This window comes from Amphibalanus amphitrite, unplaced genomic scaffold (assembly GCF_019059575.1).
Source record: "Amphibalanus amphitrite isolate SeventyFive unplaced genomic scaffold, NRLGWU_Aamphi_draft 000756F_arrow, whole genome shotgun sequence".
Classification (NCBI taxonomy): domain Eukaryota; kingdom Metazoa; phylum Arthropoda; class Thecostraca; order Balanomorpha; family Balanidae; genus Amphibalanus; species Amphibalanus amphitrite.
In genome coordinates, this window is record NW_024882250.1 from 327,923 (window position 1) to 355,749 (window position 27,827).

Sequence of the window (27,827 nt, forward strand, 5' to 3'; positions counted from 1 at the left end):
AGTAATTGTTGAGAGAGCTATCGATTCTTCCCCGCGTCTTCGCATCTTTCTTACTTTTCGGGATGATCGCGTGAGGCAGATAGGAAAACTGTAAGATGAAGCAAATCTGCCTGGGGACCCCCAAGCGGGCGTGGGCTAAGACAATTTTGTTATTCGTCGGTGTAAAAGTTATCGCAACATAAATAAAGCAAAACATAAATAAAGCATTTGAAAAAAAATATGGCAGAACATAAAACACATTTAACTTCTTTTACCCAATGAAAAGGAAGTGCAAGCTTTAAACTTTTCTTTAAATGTTCTTAGCAAGAGCGCTTCGCACAATGCAAGTACCTATGAACAGCAAAACGTCCTTGTAGTCAGGTCGGTAGTCAGTACCAATAAGCCGTGGTAACGAATAACGATAATACAAGCGATACTCTAGCTTAAAGGTTTCTTTTCCGATTTTATCTGCGCAGCGAAGGCGAACTCCAACACGAGCAACAAACTCTTGCAATGAGTGGTGGGCCATGCGGTCAATATTTGAAAACTATACCCTAAAAACGTGCTGGAGGGGCAAAACATCTTTGAGTGAAGGTAGAAGATACGAAAAACAGACTATAGATATATATTATCTGACCATCCTTCCCAGCTAAGCACAGGTTTTAGACGTATGACTTATCCCATTGCATCTAGTCTCACAAGGCCAAAAACTGAAAAGGTTTCAGTCGTTTACGGCTTACAACTCTTTTTAAGCACTTTTTTTGCTATGCGATACGCTTTGGTACCCGATACGCATAAAGCAGAGAGACATACGTGGACGGTGCAATATAAAAATTTAACAAATAAAACATTCATTGATTTGATGAACTGTGCTTGTTAATGTTAAATCGCCTGATCGTCGAGTTTTTTCAATTGACCTCAAAATACGAATAAGTGGAATAGGGGAAATTGATTGCGCATCGGTTGATAAAAACAGCTCTCCCCACGGCGACGAACTTTTTGAACATGTGCCAAACCGTGCTGCTCCTGCACCAGTTTCACCTTCCACCTTTTTCTCTCTCGACTCTCTTTCCCCTCTCACTCGTATTAATTATGACGCCTACCTCACCAAGTACCAACGCCTGGCTGCATCTAGAAGAACTCCGTTCGACAACCCGAGAAGTGAAACGAGAACAAAACATTATCTCGTGCTCTCATTGGCGCGACTGTTACCGATCATATCCGGTTGGCGGCGACTCCTTCGGGCGTCTGTCCGATCCGATCCGCACCCCGATCGGCCCACGGCCGCCTACGTCCGGCCACGGCCGCCTACGCCCGAGCACGCCGAGCGAGAAAGTGGCCGGGGGACGGGAGAGGCAGCGGCCGGGGACGGGCAGACGGCGGCAGTGGCAGCGGAGCAACGGAGACCGGCGGCCGGCGAGACAGGACCGTCTCCAGCCGTTCACTCGAGGACCGTCTTTGTATGCGTCTCTCCGTGCACTGTGTTTGTCTAAACGTACCCAGTACCGGTGCAGAGACACGCGACAACGTGTGGAGAGACTGAGCGACGTTAGCGACAGCGAGACACGAAAGAAGCCATACGGTGAGTTGAATCAGAGTTGAACGACGTCTGAAGACCGTCTTTTATTTATACGGTTCAGTTGTCAAGTAGCTATAGGTAGGGTGACTGACTCCTTGATCTGAAGCCCTCCATCACTCCATGCTCCAAGACCTCCTCAATATAATTCGTTGCACGAATTATTAGGTAATGCTAGTAGCCTCAATTATATGCATAATTATATTGCATATAATTATTATTACATATATAATTATACATATAATCGAGGTATATAATTATATTATATGGCTTAGTACACCAAGATGTGAAAAAGGCACACTGGTACCTTTTATTAAGAGGCACAGTTTATCGCTGATGCCCTTAATTAAAAAGCACAGCTCATCATTAATAAAATCACTTCTTTCCTAGGCCGTTGCCTACATATTTTAGCAAAAGCCATGGGTAATTTCCACACAGAAATTTCTTTCCTTTTGACAAAAATCATATTTTAACGCACCTTTATATGCATGACTTATTTGGTTGTAAAAAAATCGGGCAATGTTGCTATAGCACCGTACCGCAATCGAGGCGATCGAATAAATTGAATGATTTACGGAATGTGTTAGCGAAATGCACCTGTGTCACTAATGTGGGAGGGATCACTCCGCTTAATCCAAACAGTATGGTAGCATCCATATTGTTATGATCAGGTTCGACCGGATTGCTGACGTTTCGTAATCCTCTGTTGCAACTTGCAAGACCGTCTATTTGTGCATCATCCCATGCCTGTTTTATGCACATTAGACACGACAAGAACCCGCTTTCCCTGTATCTCATCAGGGCTAGTGCGGCTCCTGACCAGCCCGTGCCTTTTCTCAGGTGGGCGACTGCAGGGATTCCGTCACCGAGGCCGTCCGCCCCGGTCAGCGGCGCCAGTTTCGCCCCCGGTTTGGAGACCGGCCGGACCTCGGCCCGAGGAGCGGCGGCCGCAGTGGAAAGTCGCCCGCCGCCCGCTGTCCGCCCTCCGTCCGTCCACCGCCCGCTGTCCGCCCTCCGTCCGCCCGTCCACCACCCGCTGTCCGCCCGGTCAGCCGGCCCACGCACACCATGACCCGACTCGGGGCAGCGCCGCTGCTGGCGGCGGTGACGGTGGTGATGCTGTCCGCCTGCCGCGCGGGACGGATCTACTTCCCCGGCCCGTCGATCGGCCCCGCTCCGCCGGCCCTGTGGCAGAGTCTGCACACGCTACGACAGGCGCGCCGGCTCGACGGACAGGACGACGGGGCGCCCGAGCTGCGGGCGGCCGGAGTCCGGATCGGGCAGAAGTACAGCGACCTGGAGCGGCTGCCACCCCAGCAGCCGGGCGGTGACCAGGTCCCGCCGCTGGGGGACGGAGAGCCGGCAGATCTGCAGCCGCTGGGACCAGTGGATATTCTGGGACCGCTGGATATCAGAGACCTGTCTGACAATGAGCAGACCAGTGCTCCTCGACCGGTGCGGGTCAATGACGCGGAACATCAGCAGAGCTCTGAGAACCTGCAGAGTCTGTCACCATTGCCGATCATCCTGGCCGTTGACCCCAAGGATCCTGAAGGTCCCACGAATGTACCTGTCGACACGCCAGAGCCTAGAGGCGTCAACTCAATTGTCGACCTGCAGAACCCAGAGACATTTGTTTCCTTCGGAAACCGTCAGCCGGACCCAGCGAATGACGACTTCAGACACCAAACTCCCGACGGTTTTTCCAATCCCAATCCAGATGACGTTATCACCTTAGACGAAGCCTTTGACATCAACAAGCCGGCGTTTATCTCCGGTCTGATTCCCGAAGGAGTGGTATTCGCAGCGGCAACTGCGGACGACTTCAGCAACAACGAAGAGGAACTCAGTCCGACGGACGGAGAGGATCAGCTTCCTCGGCGACCAGATCTGCAGAGCTCAGCGTCAGTGTTCGACTCGACCTCTGTGGACCGTCCGGAGCCAGAGGGGTCCTTCGACCGACCTCCGTCCGACCGAGACCCGGCCCGCACCCGCCCGGCCACAGTTGCCGTGGCCAGCGGCCCGCTGCGCTCCGACCAGAACCTGCTGAACCTGCTGGTGACCCAGGGCGTCCTGCGGCCCGTCGGTAGGGTGCGGGTCGCGCAGCTCAGGCTGGTCAGCGACACAGAACAGGAGGCGGAGGACGAGAGTGGTGTGTTCTTCGCGCCAGCTAGGTCGGACAACGACGTCGCCGTGGAGCTGGTCGGTGGGGAGGAGCTGTCACAGGCGTTTGACGAAAGGCGCCAATACAGAGCAGAGTCTAATCCTGGGCCTACTCTTGAGGCTGACAACACCGAACCTGACATCCAGCCTGACGAAGAGGAAGGGTGGGAAACATCAGCCACGAGTGACGACGCACGGGAGCAGGTTTTGGCGAGCAACATCGTGCCGATACTGTCAGAGAAGGAAGTCTTCGACCGGCTGGTGACTCCACGGGCCTCCAGTTCCAGCAGCATCGCCAGCACGGACACCACATCCCCGCCAGAGGAGTTAGAGGACGTCCCACCGGTCGCAGAGGACGACCAACCGGAGCAGCCCACTGTCACACCAAGAGTCGACTCACTAGCGGCGCGTCTGACCGAGCTGAGCTCTCGGGTCAGCCGACAGGGTACCTGGGGTAGGAGGGTGTCCAACGCGACACCCAGGGGAGGCGCTGACGGTGCCGACAGCGGGAGACGGTACCGGTGGCAGGACGCGCCCAGGAGTGGCTGGCAGCGACGGGACGATGTCGCAGAGCCAGTGTTTGTCGACACCGCTGCTCTTGAAGCATCGGAAGATCTGAACGCCGCTGGGAGCGAGCGCCACGAAGAATTGGCTGTCCTGGAGGATAACGAAGACGCGTTGCAAGAGTTGGTGATGTTAGATGAGGAGACCAGCGACCAGACTGAAGAAGTGTCAGAAGATGACGAGAATAACGGCGATCGATCGAATGCCTTGGTGGAGAAGGAAGAGGACAGGAAGCCAGCGCCCAAAAGCAAACACACCAGGGCTGAAATTCTTACCGAGCGCACGGCCAGCTTTCGCACAGAAAACAGCACCGAAGGTGAGTGGCGAGCGCACTAAATAGCGAGCACTCAGCACATGTTCATGAAGGCATTTCAAAAGCCAAGATGAGGAAAGTCCTCGAATTTTGTCAGCAGTGAAGGTCATTTGTCACTTCTGCAGTTAAATGTCCTACTTATATTTAACATCGAATCTAAATTTAACCTTTTAATGCTTATGCTTATCCCCTCATATAGCTGTTTCAGCATTATTGCAGGCGACTGGTTTACTGCAAATGACGTTCCTTATTATCACTGTCCACAGACGAGGAGGCGGGACCACCGCAGCTGGTTGGCGAGATGCACAACTGTCCGGAGCTCGGAGGGAGCGTCACTCTCGAGTGTCGCGTCAAAAACCCGCCGCAACACGACCAGATCAAGGTAACTAGTAAAGTCCACAGATGAGACATGCACCCCGCAGAACTCACCGGACGCTAAACCGCTGAATTGAGCTTTTCATTGTAAGGCACGGAGCGCAAACGGGGGTGAAAAGGGCCCAGTTTCTCGTTCTCGACTCAGTTACTGGGTCCTATACGACAGTGGCATATCAATCCTGCAGTACGATCAGTGAAACTGAAAGCTGAAAAACTGGTTTCACATGCAGACACGTAAGCATGAGTAGGTATGCCATACTTGTTCCAATATCTCTTCATGGCAGGCTGAATACTCGACAGTCGAGTGCCTTGTATAAAAAAGTGGAATCAACCCAAACCAAACCACCATCCAACAACGTTAAATTCATTAAACATCACAAAAAAACTTGTGGCAATAAGAGAAACACGAAACGAGTTTGTAATTTGCACCGTGCACAGCTTGAATTGGCATAGTTGACCATGATTTGGCGACTTAACGGCCGAATAGGTATAGTAGCTGCGCCAGATGCGGCAGCCCCAGTTGACGATCGCCGCACCCCATGACTCGGATCAGTGGGCGTATTTCGTAACATCCATCGGGAGAGACGGTCAATGACAGGATGTCTTTCCCAAGATCCTATTCCTGTCCCACAAACCCAGCCGATATCCTGTTTACGCGTTACTCCCGAGCCCCGGGCAGTGTGTTGTGGGTGGAAGGTGCGCCCCGTCCCCCACAGTGACGCGGAGATGGAGCACAGACAGTGGCCCGTCCTCAGCTGGGCCGGGGACCCGCCGGCTCCTCCCTGCCGTGCGCGCGACTCCTTTCACTGACCCGTGACGTCACCAGTAGCTGGCCACTCGGCCAAGGACCGCAGCGCCGCGGTTGCATTTGATCAGTGATGCACGGTGAGCTCAGAATGTTACGCAAACGTTTGTAAACAGCGTAAACCTACATTGAGTGACAGCTTGACACAAATGAGGCGAAACGACATGCAGCGAAGTGATGCAGCCAGCGTGGATTTCAGGTCTTGTGAAGGAGGCACGAGATTGTTGCGTGAATGAGACATGAGTTGACTGCTGAGCACCGACTGCGATATAACTTTCTCCAAACACACTCAGCCCGCGGTCAGCTGACGGGTGATGTCATACAGCATACGATGCCGGCTGGATGGCAGTCAGTCATCCGTGTGCCTAGTGTCGCCTTCTGGTTCACTAATATCTTAAAACGTGTAAACCAGCAGCATTAAATAAAAACCTGTTTGTTATACCTACATAGCACGGCTGCTGCCAAAGTTCATCAACTTCGAAGAACTGTCCACTCTCTAGTGTCGAACAGATATTTGTGATCAAATGTCTTCGAATGTCTACCAATGACCAGACTTGAGACTCTCCTAACCTTCACCGAGACTGGGACACTAACGGTTTGAAAAAAAGTAGAGCATTTGCCGTGAGACATTGCAGGGACATTGCATCAACACTCATCGGGCGAGTGCAAGCTGACACAGCGACTCTGCCTTGTTTTTCCAGCGGTTCTGGTGGGTGCGGCGCCACTTTGACGACGACCACAACGCGGTGAAGGACGACCTGCTGGCCGTGGGAGGGGTCAGCCTGTACTCGGCCAACAACACCAGCGTCCAACAGGTGGGAGGAGGGCGGCGGGACGGGGAGAGGTGGGAACTGGAAGGGACGAAGGGAAGGGAGGGAGATTAGGGAGGGAATAGAAAAGGAAAGGGAGAGATAAGACAATCTTTCTTGGTATCAGCTCACAGCTGTTATAAGACATATTTAATTATCTTTCAGCTACCAGCTGATTGCACATGGAGCAGTGACAGGTCCATGACAAGTCTCGAGGCTTCAAGGCAATCACCAGCACACAACAATTAATGTGCAGCATTGCCCTTCATTATAGCACGACCTTTTTCCCGAGCGGGATGAAAATATTTACATTCAGTTCAGCAAAGAAAGCGAATGGCTCATGTATAGGATTGATATTATAACGCATAGGTAAGTTCGCACATTAGTTGAGCAATGAACATCGCAAATAAATCACATTGATAAATAGGTACCATCGTTGGGAGTCAAAGTGACAAACATCCATAATGGTCGTAAAGTCTCTTTACACCCATTCGTGAACGAGCAGTTCAGCATTATAACCGTATATAAACTCAGAGACGCTTTCAGAACCACTGTGGAAGCCCATACATTTGTAACAACGACCAAACTCGTGTTCGCATCAATAAAAACAATGTTTTGTGCATTTATTGTCTCTTGCAGAAGTCTTCAGACTCTAACAGCACATCCATTGTCTATTGGGTCAGGTCAAATGACGTAGTGTTAACAAATCATCCTAGCGACCCGCGTCTACCGCGCCACGCCCAGCGCCCGGTCACACAGGCCGCCCAGTATCCGCTCTAGGAACGAGTCCTGCAGCGAGCGTCCCATGTGGATGGCGTCCGGGCACTCCACCCAGCTGAGAGGCCGACTTCGCGCGCACACGCGGAACATGTGCCGCGTGGTCTCCGGAAGCAGCGACGACCAGACGGTCAGCTCCGGAATCTGGGGGTGACACATAGGGACAGAGGAAGGTTTAGTCCGACTGTAGCAATAAATGGCGATACATGCAAAGCAAGCACTCTTAGCTAATCGGCGCCATCAAGTCATGAATTAGAGTAAGAGCTTGTGCACTCTGCAACCACAAATTACGCGTGTTGGGGGTCACACGACATTCGCTACTTATTTGAGTTGCAGAGAACCGATTAGGTCGTTTAAAAATGACATGTTCGTATGAAGGCTATTCAGTGCGTCAGCTTATGTCAGCTACTTACATGTGCGGTGACGTCATACAGGACGGCCTGCTGCACGATAATAAGCCCGTTTATTTCCGTTTTGGCATTCTCCGGATAGTACTTGTCCTTGACAAACTCGGAGAACATGGCCTCCTCCAGTTTCCAGACGGTGTGTGTGCTCCGGGCGAGCCGCTGCAGGCTGGGCAGCAGCCGGAGTAGGCCGGCTCTGAACAGCGCCACCAGCCGCTCGCGGCGGTTTCCGCTGTACACCTCCACTCGGAACGAGTACCAGAGGCCGCTGTTGACCACCACGGTGTCCGGACAGTCCTCCCGCCGCATCCGTGAGCCGCAGTCCGCCGCCACACCGTCCAGCACGGCAGCCATGTAGTCGTTCATCTGCGGCCGCCACTCGAGCCGCGAGGTCAGCACGCTGCCGACGACCCGCTGAGAGCACATGCCGTGTCGACACTGGTACTCGGGGCTGCTGGACGGCTCCAGGCACGTGTCGGGCTCGGGCCGGCGCGGTGGCAGCGCCGCCTGAGGCCGGCCGCTGGCGTGCACCGCTCTCACGAACAGCTCGCGCGCCCGAGAGTCGCCCACGAATGTCACGGAGGGAGGGCGGCCCAGCGCGCGGCCGGCACGCAGCAGGCGCCCGGCCAGCGGCTCAGGACGGAGACAGCGGCCGGCGGCAGCATCCCACGGCAGAACGGCCTCACTGATCAACAGCGGGCTGTCGCACTGTGAGCCGAGGCCAGAGGACGGCCGTGACCCTGAAACAGGCCACATACAGTCGGTGACTGGGGCAATGCTACAATTGCATCACCCCACTGATATGGTGTCCTATTGCTGAACACGCATACTCGCACGGTGGGATTTTTTTTTGTAGAATATGATAAAAACTTTGCATTGAAATAAGAAATTTTGAAATATTTAAAGGTGCATGATCCTAAATAGGTTAAACTGTAAGAAAATAGCATCATAAGTAATTTTCTAGCTTGAGTTGAAGCGTACATACCTGGATCCAGAAACACGCAGATGCAAAACAGCGCCACCAAACACAAAACAATCACGGTCCACTGTCGTTTTCTGCGAAATACGAAGTACAACTTCAGACGGCGGCCTTGGAAAATCGTAAACCCCATGGAAGAAAAGATCAGTAGCAGATTCGTGCAACTGCGCTACCGAGTCTGAAATGGTCGGCAAATACCTGGTGAGCCGCACTCGGGTGCCGAGACCCATCGGACAAATTTTGGCCGCCCGACCTGCCGCCTCTCTATGTATAGCGGAGCCGTCCAGTCGACTATCGCCTACGCCGACCGTCGGACTGCGTATCTCGCGAGTCGCCACCCAATCTCTGCGACAAAAACTGCACACTGTCCCGGCCCGCGTGTCGCAGAGGCGCAGAACGACTGACCTGGGTACTAATAAGGAGCGGTCCAGCTCCGCTGAAATGCTTTCTTATATTCCATAGCCAATCATCCGGGCTCGAGTCCCGTCCGGGGCACAAGCAGAGGACGGCCGGCTACAAGACTTCAGGAGCTGTTTGCTGCTTACACCATTCAGCAGCACATCAAAGACGCTACATTCAGGTCATCAGGCTCCACCATCGATGTGATTGCCACGAATCGGGGTGTAGAGCGGGCCGGCACGCTGCACTGCCACTTCAGTCCCCACAACTGGACTCGTGCTCTGGTACTGGTCCCCGGCCGCCGCCCGGCCCAGTGTGCGGTGACGGGGCGGTGCTGGCGCAGACTGGACACGACGGAGGCGAACCGCCGCCTCAGTGACGTGGACTGGACTTGGAGCCCTGTGTTCCACACTGCCGACCCCGGTGAGCAGTGGGACTATTTTACGACCGTGACGGTGCCCATTGTGAACAGCCTAGCCCCCATTCGGAGGGTCAAAGTGCGCAATCCGACGGCGCCCCCGGTGACAGAGAACACAAAAGGTCTGATGTCACAGCGGCGCGCGGCGCTCCGAGCCGGTGACCGGGATCGTTATAAGGACTTAAACCGACAGGTCAGGTCGGCTGTCCGCCGTGACACGCGCGAGGAGATCGGCCGGCGTATAAGTGAGGGCGGACCGAGCTCCATGTGGCGCAATGTGCGGCCGGTTATATCGGGAAAACGGCCGACCCGACCACTACCGGACGCGGACGTGGACGCGATAAACCAATACTTCGCCAGTGTCGGTACCTCCACCGCCCGACAGGTGGACTCTGGTGGCCCGCGGCTGGCAGTGCGCCTGCCCCGTGTCAGCACCGGCCGGTTCCAGGTAGCGCCTGTTACACCGGAGCAGCTGCGGCGCGTTATCGGCCGGATGGCGAGCAGCACGTCGTGCGGGGCGGACGGACTGTGTGTGCGGTTCATCAAACAGTGTTTCGACTCCATCTGCCCTGTCATCACCCACATTGTCAACACCAGCATCAACTCCCACACCGTCCCAACATCATGGAAACTAGCCCTAGTCCATCCTATCCAGAAGTCGTCCAAATCCACTGACCTATCCAATTTCCGTCCCATATCAATCCTACCAACCATCGCCAAAATAACCGAACGTGTCGTTTATGAACAGCTTTTTACGTACTTTACAACCCATCACCTTTTCTCCTCTAGTCAACACGGTTTTAGATTGAACCACTCGACCGACACAGCGTTACTCGCTGTAACTGACAGAGTGTTTGAGGCCATGGACCGGAAAGAGATCACCCTTCTGTGCCTTTTAGATCTATCAAAGTGCTTTGATGTTGTACCTCATGATGGACTTCTGAGAAAATTGGAGCTGTACAATGTAGACACTCGCTGGTTTAAGAGCTACCTGGCGGACCACTACCAGCAAGTAGTAGCTAGGAGCCAGCGAGGCTCATGTGATCTGTCGTCGCCTCTGCCGAACCCGATCGGAACTTACCAGGGGTCAGCGCTCGGTCCGCTGTTGTACAGCATCTACGCCAACGACTTGCCGCTGTATGCTGATGACGCGTGCATAGTGCAGTACGCGGACGACACTCAGGTTCTCGTGGGTGGCAGGCCCGGAGACATTGGTGCCCTTGTTAGCTCCATGGAACGTAGTCTTTCGCAACTTGCTCACTGGTTTGGCAAAAATGGCATGAAAATCAACGCTAAAAAAACACAGCTCATAGCTCTCGGCACTCGACAAAATCTTCGACAGGTACCAACCATTTCTATCAAGTTCATGGGCACGACTGTCTCCGGTTCTCTCATGGTGCGGAACCTGGGTGTCGTATTCGACCAATTTATGACTTTTACCGCGCACATTGACGATGTGGTTCGGCGCTGCACAGGCATTTTAATCGGTTTGAGTCACTGCCGTCATAGTTTACCTTCTGCGACGCTCACAACTCTAGTCCAATCTCTAGTCGTATCACTTATTCGCTACTGGCTTAGTGTCTACGGAACCTGTAACACCACACAAACTGGTCGGCTACAGAAAGTGTTGAATTTCGCAGCACGCGTCATCTCCGGGCGTCGAAAATTTGATCATGTGAGTGACATCCTTCATGAACTGCAGTGGCTTTCGGCGCGCAATTTACATGTTTTTCACACGCTGACATTGTTAAAGCGCATTCTGTCTACCTCTCAGCCCGAGACGTTATCCGCCAGCCTCACGCTTCGACGACATGTTCATCAGCGCGACACGCGACAGAACGAGCTGCTGAATGTGCCTATCATTAGATCAGAATCCGGTAGGAGACGCTTTTTATACTCAGCCGTGACCGCTTTTAATGACTTACCACAAACGATTCGCGACCTAGGCCTGAGCCCATTTAAAAGAGAGCTGCGGAGGTATTTGCTCCAGCAACAGACCGATGCCGGCTAGTGACGACCCGCTCGCGGGAAGTTTGATTGGGTGTGCGTTTGTGAGAATGAATTCGTGTACGATGTGTGTGACCAACTATCCTTATTTTTTAATTGTGACCCTGATCCTAGAATAGCCACGCTTGTGTGGAATGGGTCTATGATGTGAAATAAATAAATAAATAAATAAGCTTCCGTCACTCGCTGGTCGCTAGACCTACAGACTGAGAGCTCTTTTTGGTCCATGACAAGGAAGGATAATTTTATGCTTCGATAATTTGGTCCATGACAAGGAAGGATAATTTTATGCTTCGGTAATTCAACCAGCCGGTTGGCCAAAACGACCGAATGACCGACCAATCATTTAGCAAACCGATCAACCAGTCGGCAGTCAACCACCAAAGTTTCCATCACGTGCCATATTTTTTTCAGTCTCTTTGCTCCCCTGAATGACAGTCCAGCTGCTGTGCCCATTGCACATGCTGTGTTTCTAGGCTCGGATGCCGCTCTCCAAAGCTTCATCGACAGCCTGTATATGCTGATAGGATACCGCTGAGGGTTTCCTCGACAGCCCGTATGTGCTGATAGGATGCCGCGGAAGGTTCTTCTGACGGGCAGTATATACTGACAGGATGCTCGGCTACTGAAGGTTTCGTTGACAGCCCGTATGCGTTGACAGGTGGCGGCGTCGCACCAGCGTCTGACGGTGACGGCGGTGACGGCGGCCGACACCGGCCTCTACATGTGTCAGGTCGGCTGGCGGGACACGCTACAGGAGGTCGAGATGCTCGTCTTCCTCTGCCAGTGAGACGATGAGCACTGAGCAGGTCTTCGTGTCCTACATAGTAGTCAGTGTTCGAGTCAGTGTCAGTGCCTTCGCCTTCTGTGCAGTAAAACGATAGACTGGTCTTCGTCTGCGACCAGTATGCTGGTCTTCTGCCAGTGAAGCAATATGCTGACCTCCCTAAGCCAGTGAGACAAAATGTGTCCCTCTTCCATTAAGATCGGTTCAAACTACGTTTCACCACGGGAAGAGAGGTTATTGTTATGAGAGGGGTCATTGAACGCCTTCTGAGCCTCTGTCGCGCAGGAGCCGTGCGGAACTGTGTGGTGCTTACAGGAGCCCCGGGATACCGCGCCGTGGGTTACCTACAGAAAGGGTGACGTCGCGTCTCTCGCAGCCCTGTGATTTTTACGACTGTTATCGAGAGGTGATTTTTGTTTGGAAACTCGCGTGTTGTAAATATAGACATAAAGGACGATGGAGTGGACGATGGAACACGGTCATAGTTGTGGCATGTTCGGTTTGGATCTGTATATCGTAAGTCGTAACGCATAACGCTGATTTTGCGTTTTATAATAATAAACCATGTAGCACATCCCGCGTAAGCAAATAATTGTGTGACATATGTAAGTGTAAAATGTTAAGCATTAACAAGCACTGTTATATACAGTACATGCATTTGAGCATGCGTCAGGATGTCAGATAGTGGACAGTTTTGAATAGTTGACTGGCAATCATGTGAAAATGGTGATAGGTCAGCATCAAATGTCAATTGTCACATGTCATTCCAGTTTATAATATAAGATCTATAAACATAATAGTGTCCACCTGTTTTGCGTTCAGACTTCAGATCCCAAGAGTCGAGTGCCGACTGGCAACACACTGGAGCACAGACCACACTGGAGCCGACCTCGAATAAGTTCCACTGGACGTGCTGACCTCGAACGCAGTACACTGGATGTGCCGACCGGTACCACACTGTAGAAGGACATGTCGAACGAAAACACACTGAAGTAAAGTAGGAAGAAGCGACCTGAACCACACTGAAGTGAGGATCTGGCTGAAGTAAGACGTGGCAACTGGTAACACACTGGAGTAGGACGTGCCGACCTAAATCACGCTGGAATGTGAGCGGAGCACGCTGGCAGGACGCGCCAATTGGCAGCACACTGGAGTGCGGACTGTGTCTGCGGAGGTCGGAGCACAGTGTGGACTGCGTCTGCGGAGGTCGGAGCCACAGTGTGGTGGGACGCGCAGACCAGTAGGTTCGGTCGCCCATGTCCCAGCTGCAACGTCGAAAACACACAACTAGGTTCACCCTCACTGACTGCAACCGAGTTAGCAGCTTCGCAACCTACTTCGTCGAAGCCCACTGTCGGGCAATATGGTCGCGGCGTGGCGGGAAAAATAGAAAGTAGGTGCAAACTACAGACACAGGCATCTTCTTTTTAGAACCAGACATCTAGGCATGAGCCTAAAGGCCTGGCTACACTATGCGTTTTCTGCGTGCGTTTTTGCAAGTTTGCGTGTTTTGCGTAATATCGTTCTAGGAAAAAAGTTATAAACAATATAATTTTTACTTTGGTTATATACAAAATCTAATATAACTCTTATGTAACTAAAATTAAGGTGAAAAACATCACAAAAACGTAATATCGTTCTTTTTTCTAGAACGATATCACGCAAAACACGCAAACACGCAAAAAACGCACGAAGAAAACGCATAGTGTAGCCAGGCCTTAAGGAGGTGCATGCAAACAAAAAAACATTTTATCTGTTTGTCTAACTAGTAACTACTAACTAGCCATAAAACGGCTTCAAAGTTCGAGGCGTCCGCCTTTCATTTGCTGCTACCCGGCAGTGTCGCAAAAAGGCAGCAAAATAGAAACAGAGAATGAGTCAAATACTACGCGCGACAGGCAGTTTCCGGCGCAGCACAAGTGTAAATATATCAAACATTCATTGGCTAGATATATAGTAGATATACACAAGCTAAAGTGAAACACGTATTTTCTACATATTATCGCATTCAGATATAATATTTTTAGCAAGGAAAAGAAGGCACCATATTTCTTAGCGACCATGAAGGTAGTAGTCCAGAGGGTTGCCCATGCAAGCGTTTCAGGTGAGTTTTTTTAATACCAGTTTTTTAGGAGGTGTTTCAGTTTACCTACCTTACTCATACAAACAGTCAACCTTTTGAAAAGATAATGATAACAATAAAGGGGAAATGTTTCATCTCATTATAACATTTAAGATGCATTTTATTATAGAAATGAGTGGGTTCACTCAGAAGTCAGAACAGTCCAAGTCACCAATGTGTATGTTCCTTGCGCGGGTTTGCAGGCTTACGTGGTCAATAGACATACAATGTAGATTTTTTCACTCTGATTATGCTGCAGATAAGGTTGGCCATATTTTCCATGCCCTGATTCAAAATTAGATGCTAGGTAGTTCCACAAATATGATAATAACCCATTGAGGTAAGATAAACCAACCCAAACTCAGTAAATCCAAACCACTGGTTTGTGGCTAAAGCACCTGTGTTCATAAACATTCTGCCTCGATTATCATACTTAGTAATTATATAGCATGCCAACTCACTTTAAAACTGAACCATAAGGCATCAAATGTACCTAACCTAACATTATAGGCTTAATGTACCTTACCTACCCAACATCCAACAACTACGTCTGGTGAAAGATTTTAGGAACCCTAGCCATACTGCCAAAGTTAAGGTTGCCATTGCCAGTAGATTATTGAGTCAAGACTGGCATCTAACACCCAAAATCATTTTGTCATCCATGTCCTATTTTTCAGTTGATGGGAAGCTGATCAGTGAAATTGGCAAGGGAATATGTGTCCTAGTTGGACTATCCAAGCATGATACAACAAAAGATGTTGAATATATGTGAGTATCTATGTGGCTGTCTGGAGCTCGGTCTTAAGGCTCATTTTGTGAATCTTCAAATAATATAATGAGCTATTTATTGTGGAACATAATTGTCATTCACTTGCTGCTTTAGATTTGTGCATGGAATATTCACAGCAAACAGCATTTATCTCACCTTCCTGAAATAGCCCAAAAGCATAAATGTAGATATCATGACATCATTATCAATATCAACAGTTTAAATTTAATCTGAAATATTTATTCTAAGTCAACTGCTGACGCCTCGCTCCGCCCCCAGGAGCCGGAAGCTGCTGAGTCTGCGCGTGTTCGAGGACGCCGAGGGGCGGCGGTGGGCGCGCGGCGTGCGGGACGCCGGCCTCGAGCTGCTCTGCGTCAGCCAGTTCACACTCTACTGCCAGCTGAAGGGCAACAAGCCCGACTACCGGCACGCGATGGGCGGCGAGGAGGCGCGGCAGCTCTACCAGCAGCTGGTGGACCAGCTCCGAGCCGACTACAGCCAGCACAAGGTCAAAGGTCAGACGAAGACCCCATCCCGCCCGTCTGCACCGTGTCCGCCGGGAGGTCCAGTCATTTTCCAGGAGGTGGTTCGATCATACATATCTTAGGGATGGTTGGGGCGAAATTACCAACACTTACGTTAGAGACAAACAAAACGCTCATTACTTAGCTCATGTTGAGCACATTCGTCCAAAGGACCCGGTGTACGGCAGGCTGCACTTGGTCGAGTGAGAGCACCAATTCAGAAACATTGTTAGATGTAGCCATCTTCGCTGGTGGTAAATGTCATGAGAAATACGATGCATCTCCCCCACCGCAGTGATGTGCATCCAATAACGGCACCCTCACTATCCGAGTTTCCTTTTTCAGATGGTGTGTTCGCGGCTTACATGCAGGTCTCGATTCAGAACGACGGGCCCGTTACAATCACGCTGGAGTCGCCATCGTCTGGAGGCGCGGACAGCAAAGCCGGCGACACCGAGGCGAGTTGACCCGACCGCAGTCGAAGCAACCATTCGACCCATTCACTGCGCTTGAGATGATTCGTCGCCACTGACTTGTTGTTTTACCTTCACAGGTCCAATTGATAAAACTTAAAATATATTTATACGCATATGTACGTACAGTGTATCAAGACCGCATCTCTTCGCAAACCATCGTATAAAATGATCAGGACTGATGAAGCACAGGGATGCTTCAGTCCCCACATCACGCAACCAGTTCATGCCACTTTCGAGGATGGGATGTCTTAGTTTGGATACGAGTTGACTTAGAAATCACGGGACACTTTCAACAACGCTCTAATTCGCAAACAGAAAATGATAACCACTTAACAGTCGACGCAAGCTAAGAACGTGACTAAGCCTGTACGCATCTAAAGAGCATGCTAAAGGCTTATAAAAATAAGCTCAGTTTGACCTCAGTGCGAATGACCCCATGACGGATCAAATATAGCGCCAGGCTTCCATTTTGCAATCTCTTGGGTGTTTCAGTATTCCACTTAGAATTCATGCAAGCTAAAAAGGGCAAAGCACTTATACGTAAAAGCAAAGCACGCCTCGCGCATGATAAATATGCAATTTTATAATAGTTTTCAGACTATCAACTAATTATGGGAACGAAGTCGCGGCACACTCACGCAAATAATTTTTTCACTTGATGTCTCAGAATCCGACTAGCACTGAGCGGTCAAAGCCATTGGAAAATGGTTTGAATTCAACATCAAAATATAGTTTAAACGACTCCATGAAGTTAAGCTTCCGAAATGTACTACAAATGACTAACATGAATTATTATTGCAACCGTGGATAGGATTCAGAGTTGGTCCCGAACGTGGTTCAGCATTATCTCGTGGTGCACATCTGCATTTCGCGCTCCAAATAATGGTAATGTACCGTCGAATCAACATTACTGACAAATGAACAAACCAATGAGCTTGACTGTAGCACAACATGCCGGTGGGGGCTGCACAATGGCACGCCTATTCATCAATCCACAGATAGTGAGATCTTATTTTTGGCAAGCTCAACGAAGCATGGTATTTGCAACCTAAGCTCCAGCAGTTGTAGACTGTTAAGGCTGAGCTAGTGACAACTAAATCTGACAACTCGAGGAAGCAAACACGTATACCATTCACGCTAATTCATGCGGCATTGTTGCGCTATATCAATGAATTCCACTAAAGTGAGGTGTCACCTGTGCAATGCCAGCACAGGACAACTTAAATGACAGCTTCCTCGCAAGGCTCACCCAAAAAGAGAGGCGCGTGGTAACTCATTTTCCACGAACCCCCTTCTCTCGAGCTCACATTCCGATTCGCACGTGCTCCTAGGAAGACTGCGGTTGTCGCCACGGGACGCCGGGGGGTCGGACTGAGACAGAGGGGAGCCGGCGGACTGGACTGGGTCGGGGGGGGGGGAGAGGGGCCGCCGGTCGGGGGAGGGTAGGAGGCGGCGCGGGTCGGACCAGGACTGACCGGGAGACGGGTGCGGCGCCGCTCAGTCGCAGCAGAAGTCGTAGTTGGGCGGGTCGGGCGGGATCGGCGGCGGCTCCTGAGGGATCTCCAGGCCGTCCGTGTCCAGCAGCCGCAGCTTTATCTCCATGGCCAGCAGCATGTCCAGGTCGCGGCGCGCCTCCTCCGAACTCATCTTCTTGCCTGCCGACACAGGGAAAACGTGTGGAGAAATCTGATCGACACGAACTGAGCTGAAAACAGCCACAGAGGGTCTCATGGACGTGCAGCGGATACATCTGACCCCCAGATGACTGCAAAAAAAAATACCTTCCCTGAAGCTCAATATACCAAGAATAATCCTAAACGAAAAAAGGAGCCAACGACACACGCCTCTAATAAATGGACTCCTATGTCTGATTCAGGAGTGAACATGAAAGAATATCACCTCATTTAGACAATCAACCATAGCGCACTTCAATACGCATCATGACCGCACGCAGGCGCTGTTTCGCTCTCCGGTATCTGTAGACTTGAATAAAAGTTAATGAGAGTGAATTGCTCACCGAGCAGGGCGTTGATGCCGTCTGTCCAGTAGTCGAACGTCTTTCCATCGGGAGCGACAAAGTCCAGCGAGCCGCCCTCTGGCGACTCGTACAGCAGCGAGAACGCCAGCTGGAAGGTCGACTTCTTACCCCTGCAGTCGATAGGAGCACACGGTCAGTGTACGTGTGTCCAGCTACACTTTGCCTGGGGCTAGGGTGTGCGGAAAGGGCAAGTGTGTAATGTAAATTGCTGAGCTGATGATCGAAAAACGGATGCAACAGTTAGAGTCTCAGTCGCTTGACTCAGCATTTCATAAGAATGCAATATATCTCCTCAGATTCCTATGTCGAGTCGAAAGTCAATCCAATGGTATGGTGTACTCAATAGATAGGCTGGATATGATCTTTAGGAGATCCTAGGCCCAGCACCTTGCAAGTGCCCACCTCTCAGACACCCATGAGGGTACCCACTCCCGCGACTGGGACGTACTTGCTGTCCTTCATGTGCGGGCAGTCGCGTCCGGTGACCAGCGCGCGCACCTCGTGCACGGCCAGCTTGTTGGTGAGCTCGTCCAGCGTCGGGGTGGCCAACTCGCTGCAGTCGCCGTAGTGGAGCACCTTGTGGTTCGGCGACAGACGCACCATCCAGAACTTATCCTTCACACGCTAAAACCGCATCGACGAGTGGTCAGAACAGACTAAGATATTTGGAGGTGTACGTGTTACACATGTCACTTCGACACGGAATGGCCAGCTCGATATTCAACAGACCCGTCGTGCATCAGATAATTGACTGACAAATCGCATTACGTTCCCATCATTCAGTTAACCCGCGAGTTGCTGGGGGGGGGGCGGCGTTAAACGCCCCCACTTTTTCGCCGGGCCATAGCATAAAAACGGCGCGCCGCAGGCGCGCCAAATTTTGGGTACCTGTAGGGAATTGATTGAAGTTTATTGTGACACAGTTTCAAAAAAATCGGTCGGTAAATTTTTGAGATATCGAGGTTTTAGTGACGTCATGATTTCTGAGTTTTCGACCAAAAACGGCATATGTTCAAAAAATCATATAAAATCACAGAATAGACATACAGACATGCTGTAAACGCCATTAGACTGCCAATACCATGATCAATCAAATGGCTATCTTCGATTATTGATTATCGTTCCGCATTTTCCATAATCTTGAACTGAATCTTGGCAATTTTTCGTGACTACTTCACGACCATGATACATGAATTTCTTAAATTGAACTTTTTGAGCCAAACACGTACACATATGATAAAATAAATGTCACCATCGTGTTCTACGCCCCAAATTACCTATAAAACATGTGTCACAGGCTGCGAATATCAGTTTTGATTTTCGGGGATATGTGCCTATCCGGTTGACCTGACCTTGACCCTGACCTATGCTTGACTGACCCCTACATGGAGCTGACACTCTTGTAGGCCTTATAAGATGGATTGTGCACCGTTTTGACAGAGTTTATGGCGAGAGGCGCCCATTGCAAAGTCCTGAAGTCCATGCTACTGCAAGCCCGATTTCAGGTGTTTGACCTGACCTTGACCCGACCTGTGACCTCAAAATTCAACTTTAAAGTACTCATCTGAAGCGTCACGTCGCGCTCTTTCGTTTGCCGCCTCGTGCGTTTCGCTGCGCCTATTGGTTCTCGAGTTATCGGCTGGGGGCGTTTAACGCCCCCCCCCCCCCCAGCAAACGGTGGGTGGCGAAATACCCCAGCAACTGCCGGGTTAAGCATGTGTTGAAACATTTCATACTTTCAAAGCCTCTAAGAATATTGACTCGTTCTATCGCAAAGAAGGCAGCGGCCGCACCTGTCCGCGCGCCGTGTACTTTGTGAAGCGCGTGCCCTCCACCATGTAGATGAGGCGCTGTCTGGATCAGCTCCAGCATCTCGGGCGTTATCTGTTCGCGCAGCTCCACGATCGGCCGCGCCTGGAACAAACGAGCAAGCGCACATACACTTTGTTAGGAATTAATTCAGTCAGTTTATGACAAGATAAGTAAGCAAGGGATTTATTATTTGCTCCAGTTAACAGTCTATTAAGAATAAGCAACAGCAATCTCAACAGATATCACGCTGATGTCCGGACTCAAACGCTAAATTGGCGTTAGCAGCCACATACGGCTACATTTCTACATGGTAAGGTCTGCCGCCGGTCGGTCGGTCGGCCGCGCGCTCACCTGGCTCTCCCACTCCTCCTTTGTGTTCTGCTCCTGCTGCCAGATGGCGTTGATCTGAGAGTACGTCAGGTAGGTGTTCAGCCGGTTCCGGAACGCCTCCAGCGTGGCCGGCGGGTCCGGACGCGACTGCGGCTCGTGCTTGCCGCCGCCGCCGTCGGCCAGCTTCTGTCCGCCGTGCAGCGCGCGCGTGATCTGCTCCCGCACCACCGACATCACCTTGTCAAAGTCTTCCGCCGTGGCGCGCATCTCCTTCCACGTTTTGTTCAGCAGATTGATGCAGATGCAGAAGAACTCCTCAAAAGGCCTGTCCTGCGTGAAGAACATGGGATAGAAGGTGTTTCCCTCGTCGGAGGGCGGCACTCCGACCTTCAGGATGTCGCACAGAAGCGCCGCCAGGCGGATCGAGGTGCGCCCGAACGGACACTCGTGGTCGGAGCCGCATGAGTTCTCCAGCACCAGGCGCGTGTAGAGCTCGCGCTGCCAGCGCGCCAGGTACAGCATGCAGTCCAGCGCCAGCACCCCCGGCGGCGTGGCGCCAAAGTCGTTGGCCGGGTTGATGCCGTCCTGGAAGCCGAGCTGCTGGTAGTCCTTGGCGAAACTTCCCGGCTTGCGGTTGGTTGAGCCCTTGGTCTCGTCGTCTAATGCCAGCTTGCGCAGTTCTTTGATCTTATCTAGCACGTCCGAGTCCTCGGGCCGCACCGGGGTGCGCATCCGCGTCTCCAGCAGGTTGAGGTTCAGCGTCTGCAGCACGTACAGCTGGTGCGCGAGCTCCTCGCCCAGATCGTTGCCGCCCTTCAGGTTGATCACATACGTCTGGATGACGTTACGGAAGCCCTTGGAGTTGAGCATGGTCGTGTACTCTCCCTTGCGCTCCCCGTCGGCGCGCGCGAACAACGCGTTGATGAGCGCCAGCGCGTTCTGGGACGGTGGCGTCCGAGCGCTGCAGGTGCGTCACCAGCCGCGACATCTCGATCTCGTCTCCGATCAGCTCGTGCCGCTCGGGCACGTTGACGATGACGCTCTCGAGGATGGCGAGGGCGGCGCGCAGCGTCTTCTGGCTGTGTACGCTGAGTCGGTTGGGCGGCGTCTGCAGGTCGATCTGACTGCAGCGCTCGCTGATGCGGCTGGTGCGGTCGGCGGCGCGGCTGGGCGCGTGCTCGGCCGCCAGCCGGTTCACCTCGGAGGCCACGCGCGACACCAGGCTCGGCTCAACACTGTCCCAGAGCACTATGCCGTGCTCCATCAGCTCCAGGAAGCTGGTGAGCGCGTTGGCCAGCGCCGCGTCCACGAAGCGGCCGTGCTCGATGCCGGCGACCAGCAGCTGCAGGCCTTGCTCGCAGACGAACTCGGCGGCGAACGTCGGGTCGGTGCTCAGGCGGCACAGGGTCTCCAGGCCCTCGGCGGCCAGAATGTCGGGCGACTGGCGGCCCAGCTGCTGCACGATGGCGGCCGAGGCCCGCGCCGGCGAGACGTCCATGTACAGCACCGAACCGTTGCGCACTTCCAGTTTGTTCTTCTCGGTGATGTAGCGCTCTGCATTGTCGGTGAACTTGAGGGCGTACTGCGTGGAGTCTGCGAGGCCCCAGCTGTTGGCCAGGTCGAGGACGTGTTTGTGCAGCGGCAGTCGCAGGTCGAACTCGGTGAGGATCGGCTGCTTGCCGTCCATCTGCACGGCGATCTTCACCACACTGGCGTCGCTGGACTCCGGCATGGTGGCACCGACGGCCCGCGGCCCGCCTGTAACCAGACCGGAGACTAATGTAGAAAGCAGCAGCCGACTGCTGAGTCAATGCATAAATGGAATACTTGTGGAGTGGCAACCACACCTGCTTCATTCCGCCCAGTAATCTTGTTCCACCCCTCACTACGAAGGGTAAGGTAGGTAGGTAGGTACCTATTTCCCAGCTCAATGGTACTGGTAATAAATATGGAGCTAAAAGGCAAACTATACGGCCATTCGGTTTATCAACCCAGTTGGTGCCTCACAAGACATGGTTCCAACAGATTATAGAAGATAGAACTAGGGTTGTGCCACCACCAATAGCTGATTGTCAACTTAAAAAGAGACACATCAATGGAACTGAAAAAAAAATTGCAAGAAAAACAAAAACAAGTCAAAGGATGCCTGTGGCAACATGTCAGTGTAGCCTACGCTGACATCACTTGACATGTTGTCACCAGCACCCTTTACTGTGTAGGTGATATAAATGATTTCAATATTCTTTCATTGAGTTTGTACTCAGCAAAATTCAGATTTGGGTGAAAATCGTCATTTGCCCCTGGACCCCAAATTGAATTTGTAAAAAACATAAGATAAGGTTGAGTTAGGTTCCCGCCTCCTTGCCGATCGGTTGTCCTCCCACTGGTCCTCCAAACTTGGGTGATTTGTGCATAAATCTGCAAGATTTTTGTTGTTGTTGCTTTGGAAAGTAACAGAGCATTGGATATTCATGCCTGAAGCAAAAGCGGGAGATAAAGTGCCAGGTAAACTCAAACTGGCCTCTTCCAAGACTGCGCCAGGTTCGTCAAAGAAGGTAACCTTCATGTTGCGTGGAAGTAAACAAGGTGGAGATGGAGCCAGAAGTGATCAGGGAGGTAGAGATGGACAGATGGGGGAGGAGGAGGATGAACTTATTTGCCGTGGTAGTTCAGGGAAGGCTTGCCATAAGGAGATTAAGGAGGACACATGCATATGTTGTGATGTCTGCAACAGGTGGTACCACATGATGTGTCAGCTTCAGTCAGCCGAGGAGTTTGATGCTCTCAGCAGGTTCAAGATATTTTGGGTCTGTTCATTCTGCCAGGCGCTCATCCCATCCCTTGTTACACGGGCAGGACTGGACCTCTCAGAGCAGGTTGGGAGATCCCTGACCGAGTTCAAGGAGCTGCTGGTGGACCAGGCACGAGCAGTTGCGGGTGTAGCAAGTAGCAGCAGGGACCTATGTAGAGTGCAGGAAGAAGTGTATAATGATCTCAAGACGCAGTTTGAAGAACAGGCAAGCGTGATCAAAGCATGCCACCTGTCTTGTGAGGAGCAGACAAAGCAAGTATCAGACATTGTGCTCCGCATTGAGGAAAAGATCAAGTGCCAGGAAGATCAAGCTGAAGTAGTTGTTTCTACAGAACAAGAGCAGAGGAGAACCTATGCAGAGGCAATCAAGTCACTGGGAGCCAAGATAGAGGCCATATCGGCAAGAGAAGTGAGAACTACAGCAGAGTCTGGATCAGGCGAGACTTTGGTCAAATCTGTTGGTGACTTCTTTGACAAGGAAAGGCGGAAGCAAAATATTGTGGTGCATAACCTTCCAGAGAGTGTGGACGATGACCCAAAAAGAAGAACTGAGAAGGACATTGAGGCATTTAAGAATATGATCCGGGAAGAGCTGCACATCTCAACCAACATCAAGCAGGTCTTCAGGGCAGGGAAAAGGCAGCAGGATCGACCACGACCACTGATAGTTTCACTGGTCGAAGAAGGGACAAAGTGGGACATACTGAGGATGGCTCCACAGCTGCGAGACAGTGAGAGGTACCGAGGGGTGTTCCTCTCTCCGGACAGGACCCTGAGGAGGGAGAAGGACCGCAAGCTGCGACTTGAGGCGAAGAGGCTCCGAGAGGAAGGAAAGACTGTCCGTATACAGAGAGGAAGGGTCGTTATTCTGCAGCCAAACCCTGAGGCAGGACAGAGTGATCGAGCTGATCACGGGAGTACAGTCTGACTAAATGAAAGAGTAAAAGACATATTGCTAGGATATCTTCGCATGGAAGGTGTGGATGGGGCCCAGCTTGCCCATGCTGCCTGCAAATCGCTTTTACAAACTGCATGCTGGAGTGATAATGTGAATGTGGCCTGTCCCATGTTGCATGACAACAATTTCACAGCACCTATGCAGAATGTGTGTGTAAATGGCACAAACCTGGGTGACGTGTTGCATGCTGAGGTAGGGGAGAGTGGGGCAAAGCGGCCACCCTAACGTTTCTAACGATGCTGACGCTTGATTTTTAAACTTGGAAAGATTCTTTCTATACCAATGTGATCCCTATTAAATTGTCTTTTATTCCAACTGCGTTTCATTTCCAAAGGCGTTCACATATGGGAGATATTGACAAAACTTTAAACCTATAGCATATTGGCCACTTTGCCCCATCCCTGAGGCAAAGCGGCCACTGGCGACTTCTCAAGTCCCGATACGAGAAACAGAATAGTTGCCTCATGCACGACTAGGGAATTTGATGGTGACAAGGTTTAACCCGCGCGGGGCTGGGGTCTCCAGCCGAACGCGCGGGGCTGGGGGGGGGGTAAATTTTACCCCCCCCTGTTATCTCCCAAACTAATGGTCCGATTTGGAAAATTCAAACGCCAATCGAAAGCTCTCATCACGAACTACTAAAAACATGTACTTAATTTAAAGTTTGAGGTCAAGGTCAAGGTCAGGTCAAGGGTACAAATTGCAAGTTTCTACAGTATCGGCCTTGCACCGTAGTTGCCGAAGAATGGAGTCATGGACTGAGACTGATCGCCCAAAACGTGTTCTTAGGCTACCAAGACAATATTCGTTGCATACAACATCATTCAGAGGTCAAGGTCAAGGTCAGGTCAGGTCAGGTCAGGTCACCAAAAAACAAAATATAGAAAAGGGCATGTGCGACACATGTTTTATGGGTCATTTTACTCATAGAATTCAATAGGCACACTCAATAAGTGATATGGACCACCTCTGGATGAATTTCAGGTCGAGGTCAGGTCAAGGTCAGGTCAAGTGAGGTCAAATTTTGAAGTTGGTTGTTAAGGCCTAAAAAGGTGTCTATCTGATGCAGTTTTTCACGGCGAATCGAATGGTGCTATTTTTGTTTCCGTACGAGGTCTAGAACTTCCAAAAATGTCATTTTTCAAAAATTTTGTGTGTCGTGACGTCATAAAATTTTGAATAACTCCCACATTTTTGAACCGATTCTTCTAAAATTTGGTATGTAGGTGCACATAGACTATCTCTGACATATTCCGGTTTTTTCGATAGACTCAAAATTTTGGATTTTGTAATGATTTTCCCAAAAAAGACAGTTTTTTGAAAAAATTTAGGCCAAAATCCAAAATTTTCAAAAAACCGAGATAGCCATTTGATAGACAAAGTAAAAAGACGTATAACCTTTTTTGTTACGTCTTGATTCCTTTAAAAATGAACATGTTAGCGGCGTTTGAACTTTTGCCGTTTTTGAGGCGAAAATGGCGAACATGACGTCACTAAAACGTCAATTTCTCAAAAATTTTCCGACGGATTTCGCTCAAATTTTCAGGGAACGTGTCAAATTGATGTAAGAAAAGGTACTGAAAGTTTGGCGCGCCGCCGTTTTTGAGATATCGCAAAAATTCGCGAGGGGGGGTAAAATTTACCCCCCCAGCCCCGCGCGGGTTAAGGGAAGATGGATGTTTACTTTGTTATCTTCCCACCTATTGCTAAACAAAGAAAGAATTTTCTTGGAAAAACATTGAATTGCATAATTTGGTAACTCATGTAACCGAAAAGTGGCCAAGATGAATGCATGACGACACATTTGAATATAAATAATGTTTTTATCCAGATGGAAACAACTTATGGCCAATTGGGGGCTGGCCACTTTGCCCCGGCCGCTTTGCCCCGCGCATACCGTCCGAGACAAAAATATTCCAGCTCAGCTATTAGTGGGGTAAAAAGCATTAAAATTGGTAGAAGGCATGTACGATAACCACGCAATGCATGGACAAAAACGCTTATAAAAATTCCAAACGGTTATGGAATAAAATAACATTTAAAAATTGTAAACATAATTGGTAACCTGGCAAGAAATGCTTTTCCGTGTTTCACAGAACAATGGCGATGGGCCTGAAACCCCGGTCTGGCTCATTCGAACGACCGCAAAGAGAAGTATAATTGGAAATCATAAATTGGAACTGACGCCAGCTGTGGAGGGCTAAAACGATGGATGGCCGCTTTGCCCCGGGTGGCCGCTTTGCCCCACTCTCCCCTACCTAAGGTTTTAAAAGTTATGTACACTAACATTGATGGGCTCCCAAACAAGATGGATGAACTGTTGGTGAGAATTGAAGATGATAAGCCGGATATAGTGGTCCTCACTGAGTGTGTACCTAAAGCGCAACGAAGACCACTGTCACTGTCATTCTTTTCAGTTGGAGAAGACTACACAACATATCTCAACTTTGATCCGGAACTAGAGAATTTGGGACTGCTAAGCATAAGAGGTGTCGGAATCATGGTACGGTGTGAGCTAAGGCCAGCAGAGGTCAAGTTGGCAGTCTCTTTCAAGAAGCTGTGTTTGTTAAGCTTAAGTTGAGGAACAGCGACATGTTAGTGCTCGGTGCTGTGTACAGGAGCCCCAGCGGGGACGGCCATAGATCCACAGAGGCCCTGTGTACCCTGTTGGAGGAGGTGTGTGACAGCCAGCCAAGTCACCTTGTACTAGTTGGCGATTTCAACTACAGAGAAATTGACTGGAGTCTGGGAATGTCAACTGCAGGAGACCAGCACTACACGCACAAGTTCATCCAAACCATCCAGCACTGCTTCTTGAGTCAACATGTGTGTTCACCAACCCACTTCATGCCCAACCGAACACCAAGTCTCTTGGACCTGGTCTTGACGTCAGAAGAGAGCATGATACAGGACCTGAACCACCGCCACCTATTGGAAACAGCCACCATGACTGCTTGATTTTCAAGATAAGATGTATATGCTGATGTATGTTCGAAGCGTGCTCTTGTGAAGGATATGAGAAAATGCGGATTTTGAAAGCATGGCCCATGATATTGAAACATCAGATATAAGTCACAGGGTGCAGAACCTAGGAGTTGAAGAGGGTTGGAACTGTCTAAAGGAATTGATAAAGTGTCTCGAAGCAAGGTACATACCAATGAAGACTGTAAGGAACAAGCGACAACCATACAGTAACAACAAGCTGATACGAGCCAAGAGGAGAAGGACCATCTGTATGGACTCTACCGCCGCTCTGGAGATGGAAGATCGTTGGCGGATTTCAAACGGGCAAAGAATGACTTAAGGAAGCTGTCAAGAAAACTTAGAAGACAACATGAGAACAACCTGGCGAAGAATGTCACAAGGAACCCTAAATGCTTTTGGAAGTATGTCAGGTCTAAACTCAAGACGAAGGCGAGAGTAGAAGAGTTGAAGAGAGAGGACAACTCAAGAGCCCACAGCGGTAGAGAGAAGGCAGAGACACTCAGTCACTTCTTCAGTGGTGTGTTTACTGTTGAAGATCAACATACTCCACAGGCTACTTCCAGGTTCAACGGTACCAGACTAACTGAGGTTGAGATATCTGCACGAGAAGTGAAGAAGAGACTAGAGGCACTGAACATAAACCAAG

At 50.7% G+C, this 27,827-nt stretch overlaps 4 protein-coding genes across 4 annotated transcripts; 2 read left to right on the forward strand and 2 right to left on the reverse strand.

Moving 5' to 3' along the window:
- The first annotated feature begins 867 nt into the window (after window positions 1–867).
- Window positions 868–13,154, forward strand: LOC122365657. The gene is made up of 5 exons (XM_043337064.1): window positions 868–1,561; window positions 2,396–4,598; window positions 4,862–4,977; window positions 6,477–6,590; window positions 12,230–13,154. The coding sequence occupies exons 2-5, from the start codon at window positions 2,624–2,626 to the stop codon at window positions 12,356–12,358; spliced, it is 2,334 nt and encodes a 777-aa protein (XP_043192999.1). The 5' UTR covers window positions 868–1,561; window positions 2,396–2,623; the 3' UTR covers window positions 12,359–13,154.
- LOC122365659 lies at window positions 7,194–9,090 on the reverse strand. The gene is made up of 2 exons (XM_043337066.1): window positions 7,775–9,090; window positions 7,194–7,505 (listed from the first exon to the last, which is right to left on the reverse strand). Exons 1-2 carry the CDS (start codon window positions 8,519–8,521, stop codon window positions 7,311–7,313), a joined length of 942 nt encoding a protein of 313 aa, XP_043193001.1. The 5' UTR covers window positions 8,522–9,090; the 3' UTR covers window positions 7,194–7,310.
- A 1,101-nt stretch (window positions 13,155–14,255) lies between the features above and the next one.
- On the forward strand, window positions 14,256–16,361 carry LOC122365660 (D-aminoacyl-tRNA deacylase-like). The gene is made up of 4 exons (XM_043337068.1): window positions 14,256–14,459; window positions 15,155–15,245; window positions 15,526–15,761; window positions 16,116–16,361. Exons 1-4 carry the CDS (start codon window positions 14,417–14,419, stop codon window positions 16,235–16,237), a joined length of 492 nt encoding a protein of 163 aa, XP_043193003.1. The 5' UTR covers window positions 14,256–14,416; the 3' UTR covers window positions 16,238–16,361.
- LOC122365658 (engulfment and cell motility protein 1-like) lies at window positions 16,330–22,213 on the reverse strand. The gene is given in 7 exon segments (XM_043337065.1): window positions 16,330–17,901; window positions 18,264–18,394; window positions 18,733–18,908; window positions 20,078–20,138; window positions 20,140–20,198; window positions 20,448–21,369; window positions 21,371–22,213. Coding segments are annotated over 7 exon segments (2,295 nt in total). The 5' UTR covers window positions 22,159–22,213; the 3' UTR covers window positions 16,330–17,743.
- Between the last annotated feature and the right edge of the window lie 5,614 nt (window positions 22,214–27,827).